Genomic DNA, 11619 nt, shown 5'->3' with positions numbered 1-11619 from the left:
TTCTATTTCAGAACATTGTTCCAAATTCGAACTCAATAAATCTGTAAATTCCTTCAAAGTTCGAGTAAGAATCATGTTTCACAAGATAAAGCAAATTAAGCACAAAACAATTATCCAACACTCAATTTCCTATAAAATTAACATCATATGAACATTAAAAACCATGGAAATATGAGTGTTATCAGTATGTGCAGCATGTAGATGCGTACATGATGACGCTGAGGCATAGGCTGGTGATCGGTACAGACCTGCTTCAGGACATCGATCACAGGACGCATATCATATTGGATGCGGAATTCTTCGTAAGCATTAACATATTTTGCGTTTATAATAAAATATTATTTGAAATAATGTTTTTCTTCTTTGCAGACTTATTTGGATAGAGAATACAAGGAGATGATGGAGAATGCGCGCCGTATGTTTAGCTCTCCTTCAGAGCAGCGTCTTATAAACTCTGAGGCTCCGGTGTTGGGGTGGCAGCCGCACGCCAACCGTATGTATTCAGTGTATGGCAGGGGTACCTCATCGAGTCAGGGAGATTGGATGGATGCCATTGCGGTACACAATTACACCTACATCATAAATAACTTTGACTGTTGATCAATAATGATTGTTGATCAATTATTTCTTCATGTACAGGTCATTGTTCCTGTATTTGTCGAGCAGCGTTTCGTTATCTGTAGCATTGATATGCTCACGGGTAAATGCCGCGTCTTTGATCCGAACTTGTATCGGATCCTGGCACAGCCACGCCACGACATGCTGCGCGCTCTTGCTCCTTTGGGCCGCCTTTTCTACCGGGTGCTTGAGGTGTCCCTTTGGTTCGAGCGGACACGCATTGTGGAGAACCCGAATCAGAATCTCCAATGGCGTCAGCTCCAGATCGAGTATGTCGATCCTGCCGAGCAGTTCACACAGACTGACCGATGGAGCTCTGGTATTTTCGCGTGCATGACTGTGGAGCGTTTGATCGCAGACTCGCCGAGCCTGTCGTGGGGCAATGACCATGTTCAGGAGTATAGGCACAAGATAGGCAGTGCCATCTATGAGTTTTGCACGACCCCCAATACACTTTGATAGTGTATTTTCATCCTTATGACTATTTTGTTTACCAATATTTTTACATTACATTCTAGTATCATTTTATCTATATTTACTGCCATGATGACTTGTGATACATATAACACTGTAAGCTAAGATGAAAAAACTAATTAGCCGCCACAAAAGTGTAGCCGTGTGGATTAGCCGTGGCAAGCTTCATTACCCACGGCTACAGCTTTAAAAACTAATTAGTGGCGGCTAATTATTTTTTCAAACTTTAATGACATGTTTAATTCATAATCACATAATTTCAAGCTCTGTAATGGTATATTCTAAATTTATTAGTACAAGTTGTTCGTTTTCCCAAATTCTCATTCATAATTCCAACTCATAATTGTAGTGACATGTAAATGGTGATCATTGTTAAGTAAGTCTGATTTATTGTTTGAATTTGTCAAATATTACAATTGAATATCTTTATCAACGTCAAACAAACCAAAATAGAACAATTAGCAGCCACAAAAGTGTAGCCGTGTGGATTAGCCGTTCTAATGTAACTACCCACGGCTACTCCCTTTTTAGGCACATTTTGTAGCGGCTTATCAATCATTTTAGTTCCTAGTTCATTATAAATCGTTTAACTCAAACTTAATTTATCGAATACATTCAAATTACAACTTTATGATTTAATCCATCAATCCGGTCAACTTATGATATTTTTCTCAAAATTATATAGTAATTCATTTCTATTTCTAATGTAATAATAATAATTATAGAATATAGTGAGTCTATGAGTTATATATAAAAATTATAAATTATTATTTAATATTTAGAAGAAAAGAACAATGAAATTGAAATAATATCATAATAATTAGAATAATATAATAAACTATAGGACAACATATCATAATAATTAGGGAACTCTAAATGAACTTAAATAAAACATAAAAATAAATTAATGTCATACGCTGACATGGTACAACTGAAAACATATTTAAAAAAGCTTCAATTTAAACATAAATACGACTACGCATCGGTGGCCGTACCCTTGCACGATCGACGTGTGTGACCAGACCCGCCACAGAGACCACACGTTTTGGGTGCTCGTTTCTTGCTACTAGTTGATGCCTCCGCTGTTGATGTGTTTTGAGTCGGCCTTTCACCTGCGGATCGAACTCGAGTTTCCTTTGGACGACCAGCTTGTCGCCGAGAGAGATTTGGTAAAACAAGCTGAGATGCAATTTGGAAAGGAATATTCCAATTCTCTATGGGAGGCAAGTGGTTAACGTCACCAGAGTATGTGTCAACTAGTGAACTGTTCCAGTAGTAAGAGTGCACGTAATCCTCCACTGACTCGTTCGCCTCACTGCAAAACAAACGATTATACTTTTTGTTATTTAATAATGGTAATTGAGGTCATGAATAGAAATGACATACGTAATGGCTGCAATCGCATGAGAACACGGCATCTGGTCCTCGTTGAATTCGTTGCATTCACAGCTCTGCTTTTGAAGGTCAACCATATAATGGCGACCACTAGCACGAACCCTGTATTTTCTCTCGGTGGTCCTCTTGGCTGTGTAACGACGACTTTTTACAAGTTCTGCACTGAGCTTCTATTTTGCCTCCGGAGTCAGATTTTCATCGCTCTCTTGTGCGGCCGCAAGCCTGTCGTTGAACCACTGCTCGACAACTAATCTAACTGCCTCCAACATCGAGCAGATTGGAAGACGCCTAGCCCACAGCAAACGTGCATTAAAACTCTCGGCGGCATTGGATGTAAGGAAACTGTAACGGGACACAGGACATTGTGATCGTGCCCACTTCTCCGGGCCTACGCGCAACAACTTCTCGTACGCCTTTGGCTTCAGAGCAGCCATGGCTGACATTGCACGCGTGTAATCTGATTGCTCGTAGGCGTATGCAGCTTGGCGGAAAAGCTCAGCAACACCGGGCCCGTAACCCTTCATCTTGTTCAACAAGTGGTAGTAGCAAATACCGTGAGTAGCATTTGGAAACTCGCTCTTCACAGCATTAGCGATGGAGACATGCGCATCAGATACAATAAGTAAGTTATCGGGCTCGCCGCAAGCACCTCTCAGATGTGACATAAACCACTTCCACGACTCATCATTCTCGATCGGACCGACACCGATCGCCAAGGGAAAAACTGCCTCGTTTCCGTCTTTTGTCACTGCGACAAACAAAATGCCACTATTTTTTCCCTTCAGGTGTGTGCCGTCAACCACAATCACTGGTCGAAGGTGAAAGTAGAAAGGTGAGATGGAAGCCGCAAGAGCAACAAACAAATGTTTGAACCGGCAGTCTATGTCTACTTCCAAACCATATAAGGTGCCAGGATTCGCTTCCTTCAGGGCATACAGATATCTTGGGAGCAGGAGGAACGAATCATCAACTCGACCGTATATCATCTCCATCCCGAGATTTCTTGCACGCAGCGCGACATCATATTTGATTTTGATGCCGAAATCGCGTACTAACTCAGCCATGATGGATTTCGGCTTAATGACCTCTCCATCATCGCGTATTCTGTTTGCCACAAACGCTGCCACCACCTTCGAGTGCGCCTTGATTTTTTTAGCTGTGCGCAAGTCCCCTTCGCATGAATGCTCTTTCAACTTATGCACTCTCCACATCTCTCGGCCGTGACTAGATGCACGAAGATCGAAATTGCAGTTGTCAGAGTGCTTGCACGAGAAATAGACTCGTCCCGGATCTGAGCGGACAACTTTTGTCTCAGTGCCTCGCTTCATGTTCCACAAACCAACAGCAATGATCAGGTCGTCTTTGCTGTTGTAAAAAGAATTCTTCTGCAGATCATCAACTCTAGAAGGGTCACTCTCACGAGCAACCAGCGAAGCCGAGGCGTCCACTGGAATCAAGGGAACTAACCAATTAGTTAGATCACCGGTCTCGGCTGTCGGATCTCCGTCACGTGTTGTACTTTGTCGGATCCAACATGCTCGCTCGGTCTCCGTGAAATCGATTAGATCGTCGTCTAATAAATCCTCAGAGGCATCAGAAGCAGTGCCCACCGCGAGCGCAGGGTCAAATTCTTCGTCATCTTCCTCAGAATCATCATCGTCTCCTGATGCAACCGAGCCTTCAGCTTCGTGCTCAGGTTCATCATCTGTCCGCACATCGTTCAATCTCCCACATACTTCATTAAGCCTTTCGGTTTGATTCCATGCAGATTCGTCTAGCGGTTGTCCATCCCATGTAAAATATTGTCGTGGAGGCGAGCTCTGGACACCATGAAACGACGTATGATGATAATACGGCGTCTCATACTGACTGCATTGTGCTTCATCTACGTGTCCCGAAGGTTCAGCAAAATCAAAAGTAGGGATGTAGGCTTCTTCTACAATCGGACTGTTGTAGTGCTCAACGTACACCATGGGATAGTCGGCAGTTGCCAACAAGGCTTCCACGTCATCGTCTGTGGCCAAGCCACATTTCATCTCCCTACCAAATAGATTGGTAGCCAAATAATACAATTGGTAGCTCGAGCTCAACGAATGCGTCCTCATAATATTGTTGACGCTGCACATCAGGCTCTCAATAGTTTCGTTGACGAGGGGAAGGACATCTGTAGCCCCACCAACATAGTGTATACCATCGACGAGTCCGTTGTATCTCACATATATGTATCTAACGAATTCCATCTATAAAAATACATAAAATGTAGTATTAAAATATGCATAAACACTTTAAAAATTCTCATAAATATAACATAAAACATTCAAACTATTAATTACACAAACAATATATGAGAAAATCACCTCTTCAAGTAGATTTTGAACACCAATTGCACCAACTATCGCACAAACCACTTCTCAAATCTTGAGGGTTTCAATTTCTCAATTTTTTAACTAAATGCTCTTTCTACGAGTATTTGGATTTATGTTTTCTCATTCACAAATGCAGCCCTATTATAGACTAATATTAGAGTCCTTTGTACAAATTCACGTGAAATGTATTGTTCATTCATTCAGTACACTTCAATCTATGATTCAATGTGCAATCAAATGCATGCAGAAAGTGAGCATTAAAGCCTCATTACAATCCAAATTTGTGCAGTCACCTTATCTCGTATTTCATGTGGACATGTACTTTTTTGACTAAAACATTAACAAATAAATAGAAATACACAAAAAAGGGATACATATGTTACTTTCAAACATTCATAACAAGGTAAAAAATTTTACAACCATATGTATTACTTCAAAATGATTTTTTTGTCCCAAAAAAAATATAAGCCGCCACAAAATCGTAGCCGGCGTCACTAGCCGTGTGTGAAAAATTTCTCACGGCTAGTACGACCGGCTTTCAATTTCTGGCGGCTAATTGTTTTGTAGGGCTCAAATATCTTTTTGTTTACATTTCAGGAGTTTCAAGAGTTTTCTTCAAAAATAGCCTATTATTTTATGTGTTTACTGTATTATTTTGTGTTCAATCAAATCATACATAAAGTGAGTATTATTACCCCACTATAATCCAATTTTTATGCAGATTCAGTATCTCTCATATTTCACATCAATGTATACTTCTTTTAATATAAAAAAAATAAAATAAAATTTAAATAAAAACTCTAAATTAAGGTATTCGTGTTATAATATAATATTACTAAGAGGGCTAAAAAATTCACTATTATGTATATTATGCAACAAAAAAATATTACGAAACAAATGGAGTAACTAGCCGCCGGAAGTTCATAGCCGCTGCCAAGTAGCCGTGTATATTTTGGACCGGCGGCTACTGGGCAGCGGCTATGAATTTCCGGCGGCTAGTTATGCCATTGGTTTCAGAATATTTTTTTGTTGCATAATAGACATAATAGTAAAATTTTTAGTCCTCTTACTAATGTTTTTACAACGCAAACGTAAGCTAATTTTTTATAAATTTTCAAACATACAGTATATATTAGATTGTGAAAGTGACGTGAGTTGAGCAATTATTGACTCTTCATCACATTTTTAACTTGTGAAAGTGACGTGAGTCAGACATTTTACAAAAAACGAAGCATGTCAGGTCTGCTTTTACAAAAAACCAAGCATGTCGGCTTTGACTTTTTGGACTTTGGCTTGGGTGGGTACTTTTGTAAGATAACTTATGAAAGTGGGTACTTTCGCCTATTCACAGATATATATATATATATATATATATATATATATATATATATATATATATATATATAGGGTTAGCTTCAATAAAAAAACCCCCTAAGATTAAGAACTAAGAATCAATCTTATCCCTTAATATTATTAGATCCAACGCCCTATATTTAATTGATTTATAGATTTAAGTAATTAAATATCATACTTAAAATAGATTTAAAAATCGAAAAGGAGATTTAGGTCATTTAATCTTGATTCTGAATAAGAAATCTCTTATCAAATCCCGAATTTGTCGTTGATAACGTTCGGTTGGAGATATTATGGATATCTCCACGAATTTCATTTCTTTAGGTTTCACTCTCAAATTTACCTAGTTCGTCGAATTATGGTTTTCAACGAAGAAAACCATGGAACGCACTAATGATGGAGGTACCTTCTTAAATATACATCGATCAACTCTAATTAAGGAAACCATGGAACACATTAAAGTTCATTACAGTAATGGATAAGTTCAACAAAATATGAACCAGGTTCCACGAGATTGCAATATAAAACAATCAGCCCTTAGTATTATTATTTTATGATACAACGTTCAATAAACTGAATCAATAAGTTCGTTGCAGATTATTATGTTGCTCGCCGAGTGGTTTTCCGGTCGTCGTTTCGCGATGGTGTTCGGCCATGGAGTCTCTTGGCTTAGCCGTTTGTGTGCGTGGAAGAATAGACTACACGATGGTGGTTTCTCGGCTCTCCGTTACAGTAGGGAGAGAGAGAAAAACAGAGGTCATAAATCGATTGGTTGCTACATCAGGAATACGACGTTGGTTGCCAAATGATGTTGCGGTCGTTGATTGGGGAGATGGAGATAGTATTTCGGCTTTTCGATTTATGATAGTGGTAGCCTGAAAATGAAGGAACGGCTACGTGTTGACGGCTCACGGCCTAGTGGCCGATCGGCGCAGAAACGAGCCAGCGAAGGGAGCCCACTTACTTCTGTTCGATTAGTCATTGCAGCATAAATAAGTTGAATAAAAATCCATTAAAGTTCATTACAGTAATGGATAAGCTCAACAAAATATAAACCATGTTCGACGAGACTTGCGGCATCGTTGTCTTCTTCTTCATCATCGTCCTTGAATCGTCGATTTTGATCTATCACATGCGTCATGAGCTCTTCGTTGATGACGTTTCTGATGCTGTTTATGTTGCTATAATTCTTCGCGGCATCGCAATTTGATGTCTGATTTTTGTTGTTGTTGATTTCTAATTAATATATTTCAAAAATCATCAGATTTAATGTATTATGCAATGAATTCTGGAAATATGCATGAGCAAGAAGAATATTAAGGTTTTCAATGGATAGTTGAACGTGTATAACGTATCTTCATCCAAAATCTTCTAAAAATAAGAAGATATGATTAGTAGTATTAATGGTAATTATGGATTTGCTTAATCAGTAAATTACAAAGATGTCCTCTTTATGTTTATTGGCCGTGTAATCATAAACGAAATCTTGACCATTAGATTAAGTTAGATGAAGGGTCTAGATTATTTCTCAATTCTCACTACATTTATACCTTCTCAATTGAACTTTTGTCTATATATATATATATATATATATATATATATATATATATTATCTTATCTTATCTCAACTAAATTTAGTTTTATATTGATATGCATATATATTAAATTTTGATATGTATATATATTAATTTTTCAAATATTAAGTTGAGTTGATAATATTATTATCATACACTACTTCAAATAAAATAAGATATATATTAATAGAAATTATTCTTTTGTTATCAATTGATCTAAATCATAAATGATGATTTTTGGTGCAGGTATATATATATATTACAAAATATATCAAGATGTCGTGCATTGCACGAGAGGATGTAAGAAAATGTCATTTAATTTTGATGCTTTCTGTGCATCGCACATGCGGGCATACTAGTTATCATTAAATGCGAGCTTCAAATTTGCAATATATATATAGAGATTAGAGAGAGATAAGTTTATGTCATAATTTTAAGGAATTTCATATAAAAAGAGTTCTTAATTATCATTAATCAAAGTTTAAATTAAATATAAATGACAAAATCATACCTAGAATTCAAAATAGATAAAGTAATGAATGAGCTGGTGAAGTAGTTTAATTCTTCAAATGATGGGCGAACTTAAATGAGAACATTTGGCTTCACAAAGGAAAGAAAGGCCACCCACAATACACTATACATGCTTGATATATACATCATATAATAAAATTATATATATATATATATATATATATATATATATATATATAGGGGAGGACTAGAATAAAAACACTCTTAAGTGTATAAAATATAAATGATTTTAAGCCCTTAGATCATCAAGATCTACGGTTGATTCGTAACCCTGTTGGATGAATTAATATATTCTATAGTAATTTATATTTTTCTTGCCAAAATTATTTTTCTATTTCTAAAAAACTTTATAATTATATATTGCCTTCAATGGTAACTCTTACTATAACTTTTAGGGAGGCATCTCCAATGCATCCCCCACCCCCACGGGTGTCACGACCGGACTTAATTAAGGATAATTAAGCCGGGAAACCATGACTAAGGAAGGAAGATTAGAAGCGGGGATAGAAAGGGTAAATATATAATGAAGGATCGAACTTAATCTTTGACAGCGAAGGGGACATTTATAATATAACTTATGTTTAGCCACAAAGATTCAATTAACTAGTAAGTTTGGATGAATCCGACTTAATTCAAAAGACTTATTACTTAAGAATACGCAGCGGAATAACATAATCTGATTACATGTATGAAGACATGTATCCAAGAGTTCATTCATTTAACTTTTGACAAAAGCTCCACTCTTCACTTCATCTTCATCAGCCACTGCTCAACCTGCACATTTAGAAATATATGCAGGGCTGAGTACGAGAGTACTCAATGGGCACGTATGCCTAAATATACACATCATTGCGTAAAAACTATAAATTGTCATGCCATCATAAACAGTACAGCAAGGGAGTTTTAGCTAAAAGGCTCAAGCTTACTAAATTCATTTGTGATTCTTAAAGTTCGTCTGCAGACTAAGTTCTCTTGTAATCTATCATATCTGGAACTGTGTGCCGGAGAGGTGGCCACCTCTCACGGTCACTTGACCGGCCAACCCGCTAGATGACTCACGGTCACTGGTGTACACTAGCCCTGGCAGGATAGCTATCAACTGCTCAGGACCCGAATTCGATTGCATCATTGGCAAAGCCAAAGCAGATAGATATCATTCTAAAATTTAAACATTTTATGGCAAGACAATACTTGAAATAACTTTAACTCAAAGATTTTATCATGAAATAACTTGCTTGAACGTAACATTTAAACTCATTTGATATATATGAAAGTAATGCCCACCTGATAGCAAAGCTTTGCTACAGATTAGTAACTCCTTGACGAGCTCTTATTCTTGCGCTCGACCTTTAATCCGAGAAAATAACGTAAGACTTTAAATTGAGGGAAAATTCTCAATTAAATGAGAATACGTAATTTAACTATGCATGAATCTCATATGCATGAACTATTATTCTGAGATAAAAATAAGGGAATTTCTATTGTTAATCCAGGCTATCAGATTTAAACAAAAGCTAAGTCTCGTCTCATGAAGCCGGATAATTAACTAAAATTAATTCGTTCTCTTCAGGGTGCTCTAATCCGCCAATTAAATAAACTCCGCTCCTCGTAGTCGATAGAAAAGAATAAATAAATACTTCGATTTACTCGCTTTATAACCTCTTAAAACTCAATCGGGCTTAATAAATAGGAGAAAGTACTGTTGTAAGTTTAAATAATTAAAAGGCTCGACATAAGGCAGCCTAATAATTATTTAAGTAAAAGTGGGCCTGAATAATTAAATGAAAGGTCCAATTGAAATAATTCATTGGCTTAGGTAGTTAAATAAATCTTGGCCCAAATAAATAAATAATGAACAGTTGGGCTAAGTTTAAAACAAGTATGCAAGGCCCAGCTGCAATTAAATAAATAAGGCCCAACTGAAATAAAATAAAGCAGGGCCCAAATTTATAATAAGCAAGGCCCATTTCTTCTCAAATTAATCGGTCCATTAGAAATAAAAACAAAGGCCCAATTGAAATTCTCTCTCTCTCTTCTCTCAAGTATCAGTCGAGCTCTTCCTCTCTCTCATCAGTCGAGAATTTTTCCCCTTTCCAGCACAGTCGACTTCTCTCTTTCAATCAAGGTTGCAGCCGCCGCCTCTGCTCCGACCGGCGTCGGCTACCGCCGATCCTAGGTCCGGCGCGACCGCACCCGTCTCTCTCCGTATCTTCTCTCTTCACCGCTGTACGAGCAGATCCCCAAATCGAGCCCTAATTTTCGTCCGCGATGCCGCTGCTGACTTTTCCGGTCGTTCCAGCTGCCGGCGTGGCCGGCGTTCATCTGTTGACCGCGCCGCCATTTCCTTCGCGTTCATCCGGCGACCAGGAAAAGGTCCGCCTGTTGTTGCCCTCCGGAGTCGGTGGGTTCGAGCCGTGCTCTGCCGCTGTCACCTCGGCTCTGAAAATTCGGCGACATCGCCGCCTCCTGAAGTCCGACCCATCGTCTGTCCCCTTCTCTCCCAGGAAGCGAAGCCGAAGCCGCCGCCGATTTTTATTTTCCTTTGTGAACATTGTCGCTGCGACTGTTGCTCTGGAAGCAGGGAAGGTCGCCGCGTCGTCGCGTTGCCGACCCTGGGATCAGTGAGTTGTGGTCGTCGTCGGGGTTTTTCTCTAACCGCGTCCGGCGAGCAGCAGAGCTGTGCCTCCGTCGACGCTCTTCGGTTCGACGGAACAGGGCAGCCTCCCCTCCGTCCGATTTCAAGTCTCTCACTCACACAGGTTTAAGGTGTTCTAAACGAAAATCCATCAGTTTGGTTTCTAGTGTTATTCCAGTTGGTGCAGCCCATAAATCATCTTGTTTCCTATTTGATTATGCAAGAGATTAAACTAAACATGTAGTTATTTCTATATCATAGGAATTCTTACTGACTTCGTGATTGCTAAGCCTCTTATGCATATATATACATACCTGTATACTATGTATTTCCTTCTAAACATATGCTTGATGATATGATGCATGAACTGGAGCTGAGCTTAGTATTTACCTTGCAATTGTTTGGTGTTTGGCCGTCTGTTGTTGCTGTTGAATTCATTGGGGAAGAAGCTGAAAAGAATTGTGGTTTCATCTTAATAAATGCAGGTTGATTAAGAATGGAATGGGGAGTTGAAGCCAAAGCTTACCCTCCCTTGAAGTCTGGTAGCAACAGCAAATTCTTCTGCTCTCTCTCTCTTTCTTCAAATTCTTGTGCACTAAGGAAATTTGAAGGGATTGTTGGGTGTAGTATAAAGGGGTAGATAGGCTGTCATAGGGTGGCTGATAGAGGGTGG

At 38.5% G+C, this 11619-nt stretch overlaps 2 protein-coding genes and 1 long non-coding RNA gene across 3 annotated transcripts; 1 reads left to right on the top strand and 2 right to left on the bottom strand.

Moving 5' to 3' along the window:
• The first annotated feature begins 212 nt into the window (after positions 1–212).
• Positions 213–1077, top strand: LOC131005500 (uncharacterized). The gene is made up of 3 exons (XM_057932507.1): positions 213–302; positions 370–558; positions 640–1077. Exons 1-3 carry the CDS (start codon positions 213–215, stop codon positions 1075–1077), a joined length of 717 nt encoding a protein of 238 aa, XP_057788490.1.
• Positions 1078–1968: 891 nt separating this feature from the next.
• LOC131005490 (uncharacterized) lies at positions 1969–4523 on the bottom strand. Its single transcript, XM_057932496.1, has 2 exons — positions 2479–4523; positions 1969–2407 (listed from the first exon to the last, which is right to left on the bottom strand). Exon 1 carries the CDS (start codon positions 4521–4523, stop codon positions 2658–2660), a length of 1866 nt encoding a protein of 621 aa, XP_057788479.1. The 3' UTR covers positions 1969–2407; positions 2479–2657.
• Positions 4524–6655: 2132 nt separating this feature from the next.
• On the bottom strand, positions 6656–7532 carry LOC131018050 (uncharacterized). The gene is made up of 2 exons (XR_009100000.1): positions 7263–7532; positions 6656–7172 (listed from the first exon to the last, which is right to left on the bottom strand). It is a non-coding gene; the product is annotated as an uncharacterized LOC131018050 (long non-coding RNA).
• Positions 7533–11619: the final 4087 nt, after the last annotated feature.

This window comes from Salvia miltiorrhiza, chromosome 1 (assembly GCF_028751815.1).
Source record: "Salvia miltiorrhiza cultivar Shanhuang (shh) chromosome 1, IMPLAD_Smil_shh, whole genome shotgun sequence".
In the NCBI taxonomy this organism is placed as follows: domain Eukaryota; kingdom Viridiplantae; phylum Streptophyta; class Magnoliopsida; order Lamiales; family Lamiaceae; genus Salvia; species Salvia miltiorrhiza.
The sequence above is the reverse complement of the archived record's forward strand: the minus strand, read 5'-3'. Positions and strand labels throughout refer to the sequence as shown.

What these genes read in the sequence shown, in the direction of transcription:
- LOC131005490 (XM_057932496.1), bottom strand. Translation starts at nt 4,523, where the DNA reads ATGAAATGTGGCTTGGCCACAGACGATGACGTGGAAGCCTTGTTGGCA.
- LOC131005500 (XM_057932507.1), top strand. Translation starts at nt 213, where the DNA reads ATGACGCTGAGGCATAGGCTGGTGATCGGTACAGACCTGCTTCAGGAC. An exon ending in TATTGGATGCGGAATTCTTC is followed by an intron (nt 303 to 369) that starts GTAAGCATTAAC and finishes TCTTCTTTGCAG; the next exon opens with ACTTATTTGGATAGAGAATA. An exon ending in ATTGGATGGATGCCATTGCG is followed by an intron (nt 559 to 639) that starts GTACACAATTAC and finishes CTTCATGTACAG; the next exon opens with GTCATTGTTCCTGTATTTGT.